Below are 19,181 nucleotides of genomic sequence, written 5' to 3'. Positions count from 1 at the left end.
CAACTCTGCACACAGCCATGCGGGAGCCAACCCCCGCGGCCACAGAGCAAACCAGACAGCAACAACCACGCGCCCCACAGGCCACGGACACACCGTGCTAGGCGGCGTTCTGTCCTTGCCAGGCCCTGGGGCTCAGGGCCGCCCACTCCCGCCAAGCCGGCCCCCGCCTCTTGCGCCTCGTCTTCCAGCCTCGGCACTCGTGGTGAACTGACCTGGATTCTGCCCTGGACGCCGGTGCTGTCCATCCGACTGGCCACGTTGACCGTGTTCCCCCAGATGTCGTACTGCGGCCTCCGAGCCCCAATCACCCCGGCCACCACAGGGCCCACGTTGATGCCTGGAAAACAGCGTCAGCACCGTCAGTGCCGGGAAGGCTTCCGAGGGCAGGAGTTTTCCCCTCTTGGGGTCGTGGGGTCCTGGGGATCCTGGCACAGTGTCCGGTCCGAAGGGGCCGTTTGGAAGCCTGGGCATACGGCCCCGTCCTCATCCTGAATCCCATTCCCTGGAACAGAGACCCCGCACTGCTCAGACGCCTGGCCTTTCGGGACGGCAGTGCACCCCCCACACTGCCGCCCCCTTCCGTTTCCCTGGCTGCGACCCCGCAGGTCTTGTAGGGTATGGGGCCCGGAAACGTTCACGCTATTTCGGGGTGCTCTGAAGTGGGGAACGGAGGCCCCCTTCTCTTCATGTGGCTCAGGGTGTGAGTGCCCATCACCCCTGCAGCCATCCCAGAACTGGGGCCTCCTGGCCCTGCAGAGGCCACGTCACGTCGCCCCACACCGCACCCCGCAGACTTTTCTGGGTCAGCCACAGGCACTACGTCCCAGCCCAGCAGCGGGGTGCCGGTGTGGTGTGCAGGACGCGGGGCCCAGACAGGGGCCAGAGGGCCACTTCCCCCACGGCTGGTGGGCCAGGCTCCCTGCTAGGTTCCCATGGGGGAGCGGGAACAGAATTTCTGTCTCCTGCCACGTCACTACACACGGTGGAGTCCCGGCCAGAGGAGAAAGCAGGACGCAGGGACTCGGGCCGGGCGGGCGCCAGGTTCCGCAGACCCCTGCCGTCACCCTCACACTCAGCCTCTTAGGATTTTTACTGGACACTGGACGTCTGAATTCTAGAACCACCACAAACAACCATTTTTGGAGCATTCCCCCACCCCCACCCCCCGCCGCCCCCCGCCCACCACGAGTGGACTTAGGCATTTTGTGAGCTCAACAGCAACCCTTTGGGTCTCAGGTCCGGTTCCCAGGACCCTTTCAGAGGCAGCTGTCCCTGTGCCCCCAGGCCGCCCCTGGGAGGTCTGCCCTCCCTCCTGGACAGGAGGGGCCAGGCCACCAGCCCTGGGTGGGGCAGGAGCAGCATGCTGGCGTCCGAGGCCACATACCCACACGGAGCACAAAGTCGTTGTAAGACTGGTAGTTGATTTCATCCAGGACGTCGAACATCTCGATGGCGAAGTCGGCCAGTGTGCTCAGGTGGGAGGAGATGCCCTTCTTGGCCTGCACGGAGCAGACGGGGGGCGGTTACCACGCTTGGGGGGTGCGACCACATGTGGGGGCTGGGACGCTCCACGGGCACCCCGCCAGGGGCAGGACCTGACCCCACAGGCACAGCAGCGCCCCGCCCACTGTAGGCTGGGTAGTGGCCTGGTGTCAGCCCCACGGGGTCGTGGGTGCACTGCCGGCACAGAGCCTGCTTAGGATTCTTTCTCTCCTCCTCTCTGGACCCCTCCCCAACTCAAGTGCGTGCTCTCTCTCTCAAACTTAAAAAAATATTCATTTGAGACAGCCCCTCTTGTGTAAAACAAAGACAACCGTCAGGTTTTTCTCTTCTTGTGACAGTTCAAGGTTTCTCATTTTTCTCTGTTTACGGGTATTTTACTAGTCCTCGAATAAAGGGAACAGATGCTTTAAAAAACTTAACTGACTTAACTCTTGTCCGAACGGGTTAAGGTCTATCAGTAAATAGAGCAGATGGCCTAGAGAGTCCCATAGACTGTGCCCCTGCCCCCACCCCACAGTTTGCCTACTGTTCACATCCTGCGTCAGGACCTTTGTCGCCACTGATGCGCCCACGGTGATTCACTATCGTCAACTAAAGTCCACAGTTTATATTATGTGTGTACATTCTATGCGTTTTCCCAAATGCAGAGTTTCGTGCACCCACAAGAGTAGTTTTACTGTCCCGCCAGCTCCCATGCCCGCCTGTTCATCCCTCTCCCCCAACCCCGCTGGCAACCCCTAATCCTTCCAGGTCCCCATGGTTGTGCCTCTTCCAGAATCTCCTGTAAGTGGAATCACACAGTACGTAGCCTTTCCAGATCTGCTTCTTGCCCTAGTAAGATGCATTCAAGGCTCCTTCATGTCCTTCTGTGGCGTGAGAGCTCATTTCTTTCTAGAGCTGATGGACCGTAGTCTGTCATCCATTCACCTACCAAAGGGCATCCTGGTTGCTCCCTGGTTTTGGCAATCATGAGTAGAGCTGCTGTAAACATCCGTGTCAGATGTTTCATGGCCCTAAGTCATCTGTCCCTTTGGGTAAATGCCAAGCAGTATTGCTGGAACGTACGGTAAGAGTGTATTTAGTTCTGTAAGAAACCACCAGACTGTCTGTCCCCCACAGCGGCCACCCCACTCTGTGCTCCCACCAGCGGTAAGCGTCCCTGCCACTCGGCGTCCTCACCAGCACTGGGCGTCGTCAGGGTTCTGGCCCTTCTAATCAGTGTGCAGTGGTGTCCCATTGTCTTAATTTGCATTTCCTTGCAGACGCCTGATACAGAATATCTCTTCCAATGCCTACTCATCATATGCAAGTGACATGTCTGGATTTTGTGCCCACTTTTTAACTGGGTTGTTTTCTTATTGTTGAGTTAGGGTTTGATGCAAGCCCTTTATCAGAGAGATGGTTTGCAAAGATTTTCCTTCAGTCTGTAGATTGGCATTTCATGATAGTATTTCCCGCACATATTTAAAATTTTCAGTTAGGTCCAACGTAATGATGATTTTTCCATGGGTCATCTAAACACTGATCACAGAGGTGCCTGGGCGGCTCAGTCGGTGAAGCACCCAACTCTTGATTTTGGCTCAGGTCACGATCTCACGGTTCATGGGATCGAGCCCCCACATCAGGCTCTGCGCTGGCAGTGTGGCGCCTGCTTGGGATTTCTTTCTCCGTCTCTCTCTCCCCCTCCTCTGCTCACGCTCACTCTCTCTCAAAATAAATAAACATTAAAAAATAGCTTGGGGGCACCTGGGTGGTTCAGTCGGTTAAGGGTCCGACTTCGGCTCAGGTCATGATCTCACAGTTTGTGAGTTCAAATCCCACGTCAGGCTCTGTGCTGACAGCTCGGAGCCTGCAACCTGCTTTGGATTCTCTGTCTCCTTCTCTCTCTGCTCCTCCCCTACTTGTGTTCTGTCTCTCTCTGTCTCTCAGAAATAAATGTAAAAAAAATAGCTTTAAAAAATAAAATAAATAAACACTTAACACCAACCCAAGGTCACCTTGATTTTCTCATGTGATTTCTAGATGTTTAACACTTCTGCCCTTCACATTGAGGTCTATGATCCATTCTGACGTAATTTAACCCATTTTGTGTTAACATCTCTCTAAATACAGGTGTGTACTTGTTCTGGCACTGTTTGCTGAAGATTACCTTTGCTCCATTCACTCTTCTGTCAAAGAACTGTTGACTCTGTCAATGGGGGTGTCTGGGCTCTCTATTCCATTTCGTTGATCTAGTTGTCCGTTCTCCCCAACACCACATGGTCTTGCTCATGGCAGCTTTCTTTCTAGCAACCCTAAAGTCCGTAGTTCAGTTCTCCAACTCTGTTCCACCTCTGCTGTCCTGTGTTAACGGCTCTGCGTGTTTTGCCTCGTGTAAACTTAGGGCCAACTGGTCAATATCACACAGTGACATGCTGGACTTTTGAGCGGGATTGCAGGAAATCTATAAGGTCAGCAATAACTGGCCTCTTGACCTTGAGTCTTCCTATGCAGGAACGTTCCTTCTACACCTGTTTGATCTCAATTTCTTGCATCAAAGTTATACACTTGCCCTCATAGAGATCTTGTTGTAATTATTTTTTAAATGTGCACCTAGTATTTAACTTGGGGGGGTATGCAAATATAAGTGGCACTCTTTAATTTCAAATTCCACTTGGGCATTGCTGGTATGTAGGGAAGTGACTTTATTAATCTTGTTTCTTGTGGTTGCTTATTATAGACATTTGGGGGATTCTTTTTTAATGTTCCACATAGATAATCATGTCATCTGTGAAGAGACAGTTTCTCCTCCCCAGTCTGTATACTTTTACTTCCTTTTCTTGTCTTATTGCGCTAGCTAAGTCTTCCAGTATGAACGTTGACTAGGAGTGGTGACAGAGCATTCTCGCCACACTCCTGATGTGAGCATGATGCTTTGTTTGTCATCATTAAGTATGATACTAAACTACACCTTTTGGTAGATGTTCTCTACCCAGTTCACGAGGTTTCTATTTGTAGAGTTTCCTTACGTTTGTTGTTTTTTAAATCAGGAATGAGTTTGGATGTTGTCAAAATGGCTGTTCTGCCTCAATTAACTGATGTGATCATGTGATTTCTCTTCTTTATCCTGTGGATACAATAAATTTCATTAACTCATTTTGAAATGTTGAACCAGCTTTGGTATTCTGAATAAATCCAACTTGTTTGTGGCGTATTATTCTCTTCATACAATGTTGGAGTCAATGAACATTTGTCGAAGACTTCCACATCCATACTTGCGAGAAATACTGGCCTGTGATTTTCCTTCCTTGTAATCGATCTGGTTTTCGCATTATTGTAATACTGGATCCATAGAATGAGTTAGAAAGAAATGAATTAGAAACTTCTATTTTCTGGAAGAGAGTTTATAGAATTTGTGTAATCTCTTCCTTAAATGTTCAATGAACCCATCTGGGCCCAGTGCTGTTCTGGAAGGTTACCAATTATTGGTTCAATTGTTTTAGTAGATACGGTCTGCTAATATTTTTTATTTCCTCTTGTTCAAGTTTTGGTAGATTGTGCCTTTCAGAGAATTGGTCCACTTGGTCCAGATTATCACATTTGTGGGCACAGAGTTGTTCATAACATACCTTTTCATCCTTTTACTTTCCATTGATTCAGTACAAGTGAATATTTCTAATATTAGTAACTTGTGTTTTCTTTTTTTCTCAGTTAGCATGGCTAGAGGTTATAAACTTTTTTGATTTTTCAAACAGCCAGCTTTTAGTTCCATTGATTTTCTTTGGTGCTTACCTGTTTTCAAGTTCATTGATTGTGCTCTGATGTTTCCCCCGATGCTCACCACAGATTTATACTGTTCTCCTTTCTGTAGTTTGCCAAGGCGGAAGCTTACACAGTTGATTCGGGATCATTCTTCTTTTCTAATATATGACTTCAGGGACGTAAGTTTCCTTCGGAGGGCCTGCTGCATCTCGCAGGTTTTGTTCAATTGTATTTCCATTTTTAGTTAGTTCAACACGTTTTTAAGACTTCTCTTGAGAGTTCTTCTTTGACTCATGTCATTTCGACAAGTATTGCTTAATACGCAAATAAATAGTTTGGAATTTTCCAACTATGTCCCTATCGATAGATTTCTAGTTTAATTCCATTTGGGTGTGAGAACACACTTTACATGATTTCAATTGTTTTACACTCATTAAGGTGTGTTTTATGTGCTCTATCTTGGTCAGTGTTCCGCTTGAGCATGGGAAGAATGTGTATTCTGCTGTTGTTGGATGGAGTTGTCTATGGGTGCCAATTACATCCAGGTGCTTGATGATGCTGTTCAGTTCAACCATCTTTGCAGATGCCCCCTTGGCCCTGCCAGTGACCAAGAAGGGTGCTGCAGTCTCCAACTGTAACAGTGGGTTCATCAATTCTTCCCTGTGATTCTATCTGTTTTTGCCTTACATATTTTGACACACTGTTGTTAGATGTATACATGTTAAAGATTGTTATGGTTTCCTAGAGAATTGACTCCTTTATCATTTTGCAGTCTCCCTCTTTATTTCTGTCTCATAATTTTCCTTGATCTGAAGTTTGCTTTGTCTGAAATTAGATCACTACTTGAATTTTGTCTTATTAGTGCTAAAAGGGTATCTCTTTCTACATCCTTTATTTTTAAGGTATCTGTGTCTTTAAAGTGTGTTTCTTGGGGCACCTGAGTGGCTCAGATGGTTGAGCGTCTGACTTTGGCTCAGGTCATGATCTCAAGGTTTGTGAGTTCAAGACCTGCATGGGGCTCTCTGCTGTCAATGCGGCCACTTCGGATCCTCTGTCCCCTTCTCTCTCTGTCCCTCCCCCACTCGTGCTCCCTAAAATAAATAAACATTTAAAAACAAATAAATAAAGCATATAGCTGGGTCTTATGCTCTTGGCCACTCTGTCAGTCTCCTTTAACTGGCATATTTCCACTCACATTTAAAATGATTACTGACATAATAATCAATGGATTATTATGAATTAGTATCTCCCATATTTATAACTGTTTTGCATTCATTGCATTTTTTTTGACAACTTCCTCTCTTTTCCTGCCTATTTTTTTAGAGGCAACCTGAAGACATTATTCACAGTTCTGCACTGGGAAAGGGGAACACTCCACGGTGCCCAGCTGGCAGGACTGGGGTGCAGCTGGTGGGGAGGGAGAAGGGCTGGTGGGGAGGGGGCCAGTGGGGCGGAGCAGGGCTGGAGGAACCCCTGTGACTGGCCTTGGTGCCGATGTTCTATGGGAGAGTGTGTCTGGAGACAGCTGGCCACTGGATGGACAGCCCACGGGCTGCTGCTCTGACCCACTTATCAGGCAGACTGGGGCTCAGTGCAGAGCCTGCCCAGAGTTCCGGAGCAGTCTGGGGCAGAACTGGGACCCAGTCCCCGAGCGGCACTCACCTTGGTCCCAGTGGTAGGCGCCAGCCCCACAGCGGCCATGTAGGTGCTCCCGATGGTCTTGATCTTCTCCAAGTCCTTGTAAAAGTCTTTGTCCATGAGCTTTGTTTAAAACGCAAAACTGTTCAACGTTACATAACATCTTAGAGAAGCCACTTTGAGAGCAAGCCCAGGGCAGGGGGAGCGAGTGCTGAGAAGCAGTGTGTCTTGTCTGTAGCAGGCACCAGACAAGGTCTGGGGAGATCTGAGGGGCTCTGGCAAGGGCGTGGGAAAGAGGAGCCCAGGAGGGACCTCACAGAGCGCAGGTGTCATGCAGCAGTGACCTCAAGGTCACCTGGAGGAGACGCCCCAGGGCGGGGAGCGGGGCAGGTGCAGACCCCAGGGTCGTCAGCCCGAACACCCCATTTACTAGGTAGGGGACAGGCGTCAGCACCTGCCACGGGAGCTCAGTGCCCACAGGTGGCGAAGGGCCCTCCTCCAGGGTCAGGGTCTGCCTGGACCCCCCGGGGGGACAGAACGTATGAGCCTCCTCCCGGTTCCGTGTGCAGGGAGCATGCCACGTGGCGGGCACAGTGCAGACGCGGCCTCACAGTGGCTGGCGGCCCTCACCTCGTCGAAGTCTGCGATGATCTCGTTCAGGAGACGCAGACACTCCACCCCCATGTTGTTGCCGTCCAGCTCGATGTAGAAGTCGTCGAAGTTGGGGATGGAAGCAAACATGACGCCCACCTGTGAGTAGGACTGGTAGTACAGGTCCTGGGGACAAAGTTCAGATCAGCCATGGCGCCCAGCCATGGCACCAGGGGTAGCACGCGGGGCCAGGGGGGTGGGTGGTGGGGGACAGGAAAACAGCCCTGGAACCCTGGATGCTCTCTAGCCAAAGCCGGTCAAGCTGGCCCCGCCTTCAGACTTCGAGGTCTAAAGCACTGGCCAAGCCTATTGTTGAGTTGACAGTTGTGAGCCCTGCTCTGCCAGGTGGTGGGTTCCTGAAGCCCACCCTCCCTCCACGCAGGGTGGAGGCTGCTATGCTCCCTCCCAGGACCAATCCCAGGGGCTTCCCAGGGCCCAGCCCCACCTGTGGCCCGGGCGTGGGCAGAGGGGACCCACCCAGCCTCGGTGCTTTGCGATTTTAAGCAGAGACGTGATGGGAGGGTCACTCCAGGTGGGACCCCAGCCGGAGCAGGCGGGGTGGGGGGGGGCAGGAAGCAGGCTCACCATGTTGCGGGGGTTGGACATGAGGAAGTGCTGAGCCACGTGGGCCGGCAGGAGGTTGAAGAGAATCCTCTTGTTGTCCAACTTCACCCTCTCCATGTCGTCTCTCTCCTCCTCTGCCTGGGGACAGACCCTGCGTCACCCACTGAGCACTTCCTTCCCCCACACCCCGCATAGGCTCCCCCAGACCCCTCCCAGCCAGGCGCAGCTACTCTCCTCAGGACCATCAGTCCAGCCACACCCCCGCCCTTGACCTAGGAGGGGGACCCTCAGCCCCTCAACCCTGCGTGATGTCTGATGTCCTGTCCTACCTTCCGCCAGAACCCTGCCAGGTCAGTTCAACCGGACCCCTCAGCCCCAACATTTCCCCTTTGGGATTTTCTGTCCGATGACCCCCTGCCTCTTCCTTGGTGATAAGCCCCCGCCTGTCTGTTCTGTCCCTGTCCCGATGGCCCTGAATGATACCTGTCTTGCCACTGCGCACAAATGCCATGGATCCCTTTCCTACAATGCCTGGGTCTCTCTAACCACCCAAAGTAAACTCCAAGGGCACCGATCGATGGTCTACACAGGCTCCTCTCCACCCCCACTGGGCAGAGCGGTTACATCAATGTCACTGGGGTCCAGAGGAACCACGAATTTCTGGGTTAAGTCCCCAGTGCTGATCAGCTGGAACTTTCAAAGGGGAAATGGGGAGATTCAAACTTTCAGTGGGGCCTTCACCCCATTTCCAGAGTACACACCCAGCCACCTTCTGGGGTCCAGACCATGAGACATGTGGGGGACCTGGGGTGCAGCACCTGGGCGGGGGACCTGGGGCGGGGGACAGATCCAGCACGTGCAGACTCCCTGGAGCAGGGATGAAGCCCAGCGGGGCCCCACCAGGGTCTGCTGCTGGGCGGGGGGACCTCTTAGCGCCAGTGCCACGCACAGACTAATGAAGCCCGTGGCAGCAACCCCGCCCAGCAGCCTGTGGCAGCCACACCGGCCTTCAGGGACCAGAGCCACCAGGTGGCCGCTGGCTACTCATCCTGGATTCAGCCCGACCTGGGAGAGGAGTGGCTCGGGGAACATTTCTAGGGTGCGTCAGCCCCATGGACACCGGACTCTGGGGATAGTGACAGTGGCATAGTGAGGCCCCGCTGGCAGCCTGAGGCCTGGCCTTCAAAGCTGGGTGTCCTGGGCACCACTCCCCAGTCCCCACTGCATGATCAGGTGACACGCTCCGGCTTCCTCATCGTAAAATGGATGTAAAATACTCAATTTTAGGGGCCGCGCTCCTTGTCGACGGTTAGGGGAATGTGTGCTATCTACTCAACCTGGACTGTCCGTTCCAGGAAACTCAGTAAAACGTGTACCAATTAAAGTGAGAAGTGGGGGCTCCCAGAGGCAGAGCTGCGGCAGCGGGACAGGGGGACGCCCGGAGCGCGGGGGATGCCTGGAGCACAGGGGACAGCGCGGCGGGCCAAGAGCCCCGGGCCTCCTCTGGGGGGGTGCGCTGGGGAAACAACCCGGGCCGTCTGTTATCCAGGAGCCTGGAGACGGGACAGGTTCCACTTCCCCCTCACAGCGGGCAGTCAGGCAGCAGGGGGCACAGCAGAGGGAGCCCAGAAGCAAGCTAGGAGACGAGCCAGCCTCTGCAGGGGGGAGGCCATGGCCATCAGAGCAAGGTGAGCGTCAGAAGCAAGCCAGGAACGTCCGCTAGGACACACGCAACTCATTACCCGTGACACGTGTGCACTCACAGCCACAAAAGAAAGCTTTTTGCAGGAGGAGATAAAAAGGAAGTAAACAGTAGTTTTACAATAGCAGTTTTACTCTGGCCCTAAAAATTTTGCTGTCCCTGAAACACTGTTTGTGTTAATGATACCTTTAGAAAAGCAATGTAACTAAATACGCTTTAACTTTGTAAAATAAAGAATCTTGGCTTATCACCTTGTGAGCAAAAGCTTTGGACTTACGTTCAGTTTATTTCAACGGACTTAACAATTCATGGAGATTTACAGCCCATCAGAGCAGCTCTCTTTAAAAAAAAATCATTGTCTGAGGGGCGCCTGGGTGGCTCAGTCGGTTAAGCATCCAACTTTAGCTCAGGTCATGATCTCACGGATCGTGGGGTCAAGCCCCGTGTCTGGCTCTGTGCTGACAGCTCAGAGCCTGGAACCTGCTTCAAATTCTGTGTCTCCCTCTCTCTCTGCCCCTGCCCCACTCGTGTTCTCTCTTACAAAAAATAAACATTAAAAAACATTTTTTAATAAAAACTAAATCATTGTCTGTTTTTCAATCCATCCCCAGGTGCGAAGGTTTACATTAAATGCGATGGGGAAATTTCCATCTTCTTACAAACTAAGCGGAGGAAGTTGTGTTGTTATGTTTACAACAAATTAGATGAAAACCCACTGAAATCCTCTTCCGGCCAGGAAACTGTAAGTATTGGTAGGAAGGAGCGGGTGTGGGTGACACATGCCATTCCTGTCAACACACGGGAGATACATCCACACCCACCGTCAAGCTGTTCCCTCTGCGCGAGCACTTGTTTCCAAAGGCATTTCCCTTCTCACACGTCAAAATCTGACCTTGGACCCTAAGGGACAGAATGCAGGAGCTGGCATCTCGGAAATTACTCCCCAGGGTGCACCTACCAACAGGCACATGGCACCGAGAAGGGCCGACAGGCTGGGAGCACCGTCTCTCCATAAACAGAACAAACCAGAACAACATAACCTGGCAAGTCCCAGATCGGCTGACGCTGGTGACCGGTGGGCTGTGTGCGCCGTGATGGTTACCGTGACCCCCACAAAGTGCTGCAAAGACTTTTTGTCCAACCAATCAGCCCCGCAGACCCTCCCAGCGCCTGCAATCAAGGCTGTGCTCACTCAAAATGAACAGCCAGTCACACTCTTCCTGGGAAGCGATGTCCCTGCCTCCTCCTGGAAGTGATATCTGGCTGGAGGCAGGTGCTCATGGCCAGCTCATTCTTCAAACAGTGGGAAAGTGCTTGTTTTCATTTCCAGAACCCTGTGAACAGAGCTGTTGATGCTGCACAAGCATCCTCAGGAGACAAGAACCAACAGGGCACGTGCAGACGCCAAAAGAGATCTGTGACCAGGATGTGGCTCACGGGATCATGGAGGCTGAGCAGGTCCCACCTCTGTTCTCCACCAGCCGGGTGCCTGGGAGAGCTGGCGGTGGGGGTTCCATCCAAGCCCCAAGTCCCGACAACCAGGGGAACCAAGGGCAGAAGGCTAATGTCCCAGCACAACAGTCTGGTAAAAGGGGCTGGAATCTTCCTCTTTTTGTTCTTTTTTTTCTTAATTTTTTTTAATGTTTATTTATTTTTGAGAGAGACAGAACATGAGCAGAGGAGGGGCAGAGAGGGAGACACAGACTCCGAAGCAGCTCCAGGCTCAGAGCTGTCAGCACAGAGCCTGACGCGGGGCTCAAAGAGAGCACGCACAGAGCATGAGTGAGGTGTGGGACAATTTCCGAAGGCCTGATGCATGCGGAGTCAGGGCCCCTGACAGAGAGAGAGTGACAGAAAAACATCAGAAAAATAATGAATGAAATTTTCCAAAATTTAATGGAAACTTATAAACCCACAGATCCAAGATGCTCCACAAACCTCAAGCCAAAAAGCATGAAAAATGATATCAGCGTGCATCACAATCAAGCCACTTAAAACCAGGGATAAAGGGCAGATCTTAAAAGACACCAGATATAAAGACATGTTACACACATAAAGATGACAGCAAATTGCCGGAAACGACCCCAGACAGAGCCAGAGAACACCTTTAAAAACTTTTTTTAATGTTTATTTTTGTGAGAGAGAGAGAGAGAGAGAGAGCGAGCGCATGAGCCAGGGAGGGGCATAGAGAGAGAGACACACACACATGGAATCCAAAGCTGGGTTCAGGCTCTGAGCTGTCAGCACACAGCCCGACGCGGGGCTCGGACTCACGAACCACAAGATCATGACCTGAGCCGAAGTTAGACACTTAACCGACTGAGTAGAGAATGCCTTTAAAGTGTGAAAGGGAAAAAGCATCATCAACCTACAGTCCTATCCCTGGCACACGTATCTTTCAATCACAAAGGCAAAAGAAAGACCTTGTCAGACACACAAGATTTGAAAGAATGAATTGTCATCAGACCTGCAAGAAATGTTAAAAGTGGTCCCTCAGGAAACTAGGCAGATACCAGATAGAAACTTGGACCTTCACAGAAGAATGAAAAGCACCAGAAATCATAACTATGTGAGTACTAAAAATACTATCACTTCTAGGGGCGCCTGGATGGCTCAGTCGGTTGAGCGTCCAACTTTGGCTCGGGTCATGATCTCACAGTTCACGAGCCCCGCGTTGGGCTCTGTGCTGACAGCTCAGAGCCTGGAGCCTGCTTTGGATTCTGTCTCCCTCTCTCTCTGCCCCTCCCCTGCTCATGCTCTGTCTCTCTCTCTCTCTCTCAAAAATAAACATTTAAATAAAAAATAAAAAAAATACTATTTCTTCTCATAAGACGGCTTTAAATATAATGAAACGTTTATGATGGAAAAATATATGTTGGAGTTCATAATACATGTACACATAAAATCTATGATGTCAACAGCAAAAACCTAGCATGGGAGGAAGAAACATACGGAGGAAGAAACATACGCTTCTGCAAGGTGGAATATCCTCAGCTGAAGACAGACGATGGTCAGTACCCACTGAAACGATACAACAGGGGAGGAGCTAAGATGTCAGAGCAGGGAGAGGACACTGGGCTCGCCTCATCCCTCAAACACAGCCAGACAGATCTCAAATCACTCTGAACACCCAATAAATCGCTCTGAGGACGGTCAGAACAAACGGCACAACTGGAGGGCGAGGAGAGGCCACGTCTGGAAGGTAGGAGGTGCAGAGACGTGGTTAGGGGAGAAAAGGATCATGGGTGTTGCAGAGGAGAGGGAGAAAGAGGTCACGGAGACAGGCGAAAGAGAGAGAAAGCCACAGGGAATCACGCAAGGAAAATACTTCCCCAAAGCCATGGATGGGGAAAACAAGACGGGCTGACTATCTATCGTGGGTTTTTACAACCAGTGGGGCTCAAAGACTGGGGCTTTAGGGGTCCACGGCGTGGCGGGTGCGGAGCCCTGAGTGTGCTCGTGGAGAAGCAGGGCAGAAGCCCGGCAGCAGACAGTGTGATCTGAGGATGCCCTGGGACACGCTGGGACAGATGGTTCCCCCTTCTTAGGGCACACCTGGGAGAGGTGGCATTGCCTCTCTGGGGACAGAAGAGCCAGCGGGCACCACTGAGCTGCCCTGTTCATCAGCACAGGGGCAGAGACACCTGCTGAGGGCAGCTCCACTGGACATCGGCTTTCTGTTGTGCTTTACTCCAAACTCCAAGCTCTTGCGCCTTGCTGTGATGGCCCTTCTGGGACAAACACGCATCAGTCCCAGTGCGGTGAGACCCTACCCCAGAGGACTGGAGCAGGTCTGCACCACACGAGGTTTGGAGTTTTAAAATTCAGCTGGCCTTCCGGGGATAGAGCCCAAGATGCACTGCGCTGTCGGGTGGGCAAATGGCCCAGACACAGACACGTGATAGGAGATTGTCCGCTCTTCTGGGAGGGCTTCCTGGACAGCAGCAGGTGCAAACTCCCCTCTTCAAGGACGAGCAAGGGGGCTGGCACCGTTTCTCTCCCCCACCCCTCAGCATAAACTGACTTCAGGAAACGGCACAGAGCCAACAGCGGCAGCCTAAATTGCTTACGCCAAGTCCTGCCCCGCCCTGCACCCCGCAGGTGCTGCTTTTTTCTAGGGCAAGTGCGCCGAGAACCGGAGCAGCGGGCCCCTCCCCGCAAAGACCAGCACAAACCCCCACATGCACCAAGTTTACTGACCACAGAGGGCTGCAAAGCTTCAGCTCTAATAGACACAGGACCTAGCCTCTTTTAACAAGCAGATCAGAACACACCTAGTTCAAACTCATCACATTGTGGTCAAGGTCCAAGCACTGCCCACGGCAGGCAAGGACTAACTCTGCAGAGGGCTGAGCTCAGGGAGACAGCGGCCAAAACACAGCAACAGAGAGCACACGGCCCAGACCACAGACACTTTCCCACGTGCCAGGCCCTGGACAGTATGTAACCCCTTCTTAATAAAGCCACCGCTCTCGGGAGCAGGAAATATGACAGGATTTCCGCAGCCACAGAAGAAGGCACAGACCTAGACGAGCTGCCAAGATGGAGGAATTCATCCTAAAGAACAAGGAAAGGTCACGGCCAGGGGTCTAGGCACAGATGTAAGTCATATGCCTGAGCCAGAATTTAAATTAATAATCGTGAGAATCCTAGCTGGGCTTAAGAGGAGGATAGAAGACACCAGGGACATCCCTACTGCAGAGATAAAAGTTCAAAACCAATCAGGCCAAAATGAAAAACGCAATCAGCAAAACTGACTGGCTGTAACGACAATGAAGGCGGAAGAAGCAACACAAATAAGTGATACAGGAGATAAAATTATGGGAAGAAGAAGAGGGAGAGAAAAATATTAGATCATGAATGCAGACTTGAGGAGCTCAGCAACTCCTTAAGCTTAATAACATTCATAAGATAGGAGTCCCAGAAGAAGCGAGGGGGAAACAGGGGCAAAAGGTTTATTTGAGCAAATTATAGCTGAAAACTTCCCCAATCTGGGTAAGGAAACAGACATCCAAATCCAGGAGGCACAGAGACTTCCCATCAAAATCAATAAAAGCAGGCCAACACCAAGACATATCGTAGGTACATTTGCAAAGTATAGTGATAAAGAAAAAATCCTAAGAGCAGCGAGACAAAACAAGTCCCTAACTTACAAAGGAAGACCCATAAGGCCAGCTGTAAATCTCTCCACAGAAACTTGTGAGGCCAGAAGGGAGTGTCACAATATATTCAGTGTGCTGAATGGCAAAACTATGCAGCCAAGAATACTCTATCCAGCAAGCCTGTCATTCAGAATAGAAGGAGAAATCAAGAGTTTCCCAGATAAACAAAAACTAAAGGAGTTGACGACCGCTAAATCAGCCCTGCAAGAAATATTAAAGGGGGTCCTTTGAGTGGGAGAGACCAAAATCAACAAAGACTAGAAAGGAACCAGAAAAATCTCCAGAAATGACGATAAAACAAGTAATAAAATGGCACTAAAGTCATATCTGTCAATAATTACTCTGAATGTAAATGGACTAAATGCTCCAATCAAAAGACACAGGGTATCAGAATGGATAAACAAAAACCCCAAAAAACAAGACCCATCCATATGCTGCTTACAAGAGACTCATTTTAGACACAAAGACACCTCCAGATTGAACGTGAGGGCATGGAGAACCATCTATCATGAAGTCAAAGAAAGCCAAGCAGTCATATTTATATCAGGCAAACTAGATTTTAAACCAAAGACTGTAACAACGATGAAAAAGGGCACTATTTCATAATAATAGGGTCTATCCAAGAAGATCTAATGATTGTAAATATTTATGCCCCCAACTTGGCGGAAAACAGATGTGTAAATCAACTAATAACAAACACAAAAGAACTAACTGATAATAATACAATAATACTGGGAGACTTTAACACCCTACTTACAACAATGGACAGATCATCTAAGCAGAAAATCCACAAAGAAACAATGGCTTTGAATGACACACTGGACCGGATGGACTTAACAGATATATTCAACATGCCATCCTAAAGCAGCAGAATACCATTCTTCTCAAGTGCACACGCACATTCTCAGAATAGATCACATTCTAGGTCGCAGATCAGGCCTCAACAAGTACAAGAAGACTGAGATCATTCTATGCATATTTTCTGACCACACCACAAAACTTGAAGTCAACCACAAGAAAAAAATTGGAAAGACCACAAATACATAGAGGTTAAAGAACATGCTAACTAAAGGAAGCATGGCTAAACCAGGAAATTAAATAAGAAATAAAACAATTACATGGAAACAAGTGAAAATGAAAACACTATGGTCCAGAGCCTTTGGGATGTAGCAAAGGCTGTCCTAAGAGGGAAGTATATTGCCAATACAGCTCTAAACTCAAGAGGCAAGAGAAGTCTCAAGTATACAACCTAACCTTACACCTAAAGGAGCTAGAAAAGGAGCAGCGAATAAAGCCTAAAGCCAGCAGAAGAAGGGAAATAATACATATTAGAGCAGAAATAAATGATATGGAAACAAACAAACCAAAACCAGTAGAATAGATCAATGAAACCAGGAGCTGGTTCTTTGAAAGAATTAATAAAACACATAAACTCCAAGCCAGACTTCTCAAAAAGAAAAGAGAGAAAGAGAGAGGACCCAAATAAATAAAATCACAAAAGAGAGATAAGAGGTCACAACCAACACCACAGAAATACAAACAATTATAAAAGAATATTATGAGCAATTATATGCCAACAATTTGGGCAATCCAGAAGAAATGAATGCATTCCTAGAAACATATAAACTACCAAAACTGAAACAGGAAGAAACAGAAAATCTGAAAAGATTGATAACCTGCAAAGAAGTTGAGTCATTAGTCAAAATTCTCCCAACAAACGTAAGTCCAGGGCCAGATGGCTTCCCAGGGGAATTCTACCAGACATTATAGAGTTAATACCTATTCTCAAACTGTTCCAAAAAAAATAGAAATGGAAGGAAAACTTCCAAACTCATTCTACGAAGCCAGTGTTAACTTGACTCTAAAACCAGACAAAGATTGGACTAAAAAGGAGAATTACGGGCCAATATCCCTGATGAATGTGGATGCAAAAATTCTCAACAAGATACTAGCCAACTGAACCCAACAATACATGAAAAGAATCATTCACCACGATCAAGTGGATTTATTCCTGGGTTACAAGTGTGGTTCAGTATTTGCAAACCAATCAGCATGATATGCCACATTAATAAAATAAAAGGATAAGAAACTATGATCTCTCGATAGATGCAGCAAAAGTATTTCACAAAATATAGCATCCATTCTTGATAAAAAAAAAACCATCAACAGTGGTGCACCTGGGTGGCTCAGTCGGGTTAAGTGTCCAACTCTTGGTTTTGCCTCAGGTCACGATCCCACGACCCATGAGTTCAAGCCCCACGTCAACCTCAGTGAGGAGTCTGCTTGGGAGTCTCTCCCTCCCTTTCTCCCTGCCCCTCCTCTGCTCACTTTCTCCCCACCCCACCCTCTCAAAGTAAATAAATAAACTGGAGGGAAAAAAAACTCAACAAAAGTAGGGATAGAGGGAGCATACTTCAAACATCATGAAGACAATTTACAAAAAAACTCATAGCTAAATATCATCCTCAATGGGGAAAAGCAAAGCTTTTCCTCTATGGTCAGGAACAAAGACAGGGATGTCCATTCTGACCATTGTTATTTAACATAGTGCTGGAAGTCCTAGCCTCGGCAATCAGACAACAAAAAAGAAACAAAAGGCATCCAAATCAGCAAAAAAGAAGTCAAACTTTCACTATAAGCAGATGATACAATGTGCTATGGAGAAAACCCTAAAGACCGCACCAAAAAATTGCTAGAACTAATACATAAATTCGTTAGAGTCACGGGATATAAAATCAATGTACATATACGTTACAATTCTATATACCAATAATGAAGCAGCAGGAGATATCAAGGAATCAATCCCATTTACAACTGCACCAAAAACCATAATATACCTAGGAATGAACCTAACCAAAGAGGTAAAAGATCTGTATTCTGAAAACTATAGAACACTTATGAAAGAAATTGAAAAAAATGCAAAGAAATTGAAAGACATTCCACGCTCACAGATTGGAAGACCAAATATTGTTACAATGTCCACACTACCCAAAGCAATCCACATATTGCCTGCAATCCCTATTGAAATACCACCAGCATTTTTTGCAGAGCTAAAATAATTCTAAAATGTATATGGGACCAGAAAGGCCCCTGATAGCCAAAGAAATGCTGAAAAAGAAAAGCAAAGCTGGAGGCATCACAATTGCAGACTTAGGTTACATTACAAAGCCTGTAGTGATCAGAACAGTATGGTCCTGGCACAAAAAGAGACAGACACATGGATAAACGGAACAGAACAGAAAACCCAGAAATGGACCTGCAACTATGTGGTCAACTAATCTTCAACAAAGCAAGAAAGAATATCCAATGGAAAAAAGACAAATGGTGTTGGGAACACTGGACAGCATCATGCAAAAGAATGAAACTGGATGACTCTGTTATACCATACCCAAAAAGAAATTCAAAATGGATTCAAGACCTAAATGTGAGATAGGAAACCATCAAAATCCTGGAGGGGAACAAAGGCAGTAACCTCTTTGACACTAGCTGGAACACCTTACTAGAACACGGCTCTGGAGGCAAGGACATAAAAACCAAAAATGAACTATTGGGACTTCATCAAGAGTCTCACAATGAAGGAAACAACCAACAAAACTAAAAGCAACCTACTTAATAGAAGAAGATATTTGCAAATTACATATCCAATAAAGTGTTAGTATCCAAAATCTATGAAGAACTAATCCAACTCCAAAACCAAATGATCCAGTTAAGAAATGGGCAGAAGGCGTGAATAGACATTTCTCCAGAGAAGACATCCAGATGGCCAACAGACACATGAGATGTTCAAAATCACTCATCACCAGGGAAATACAAATCAAAACCATGGTGCAATACCACCTCTCACCTGTCATAATAGCTCCAATTAATAACACAGGAAACAATAGATATTGGTGAGGATGCAGAGAAAGGGGAACCCTCTTGCACTGCTGGTGCGAATGCTGACTGGTGCCGCCACTTTAGACAACAGTATGGAAGTTCCTCAAAAGTTTAAAAATAGAACTACTACCATACAATCCAGCAACTGTACTACTAGATATTCACCCAAAGGACACAAAAATAAAGATGTGAACGGGGCACCAGAGTGGCTCAGTTGGTTAACTGTCCAACTCTTGGTTTCAGCTCAAGTCATGATCTCATCATTTGTGGAACTGAGCCCCACATTGGGCTCTGTGCCAACAGTGCGAAGACTGCTCAGAATTCTGTCTCTCTCTCTCTCTCTC

At 48.6% G+C, this 19,181-nt stretch overlaps 1 protein-coding gene across 1 annotated transcript in view; it reads right to left on the bottom strand.

Annotated features, from left to right (window-relative positions):
- The window catches only part of ADCY1 (adenylate cyclase 1), a 113,177-nt gene that overhangs the window by 9,083 nt on the left and 84,913 nt on the right, over window positions 1-19,181 (bottom strand). Inside the window, exons 15-19 of the mRNA XM_060632062.3 lie at window positions 8,119-8,235; window positions 7,513-7,659; window positions 6,907-7,005; window positions 1,385-1,499; window positions 213-337 (exon numbers count right to left, since the gene is read on the bottom strand). Of these exons, the coding sequence (XP_060488045.1) occupies window positions 213-337; window positions 1,385-1,499; window positions 6,907-7,005; window positions 7,513-7,659; window positions 8,119-8,235 (603 nt within the window). The remainder of the gene's footprint in view (window positions 1-212; window positions 338-1,384; window positions 1,500-6,906; window positions 7,006-7,512; window positions 7,660-8,118; window positions 8,236-19,181) is intronic.

This window comes from Panthera onca, chromosome A2, assembly GCF_046562875.1.
Source record: "Panthera onca isolate mPanOnc1 chromosome A2, mPanOnc1 haplotype 2, whole genome shotgun sequence".
Classification (NCBI taxonomy): Eukaryota; Metazoa; Chordata; class Mammalia; order Carnivora; family Felidae; genus Panthera; species Panthera onca.
This window is presented reverse-complemented; position numbering and strand designations above follow the sequence as displayed.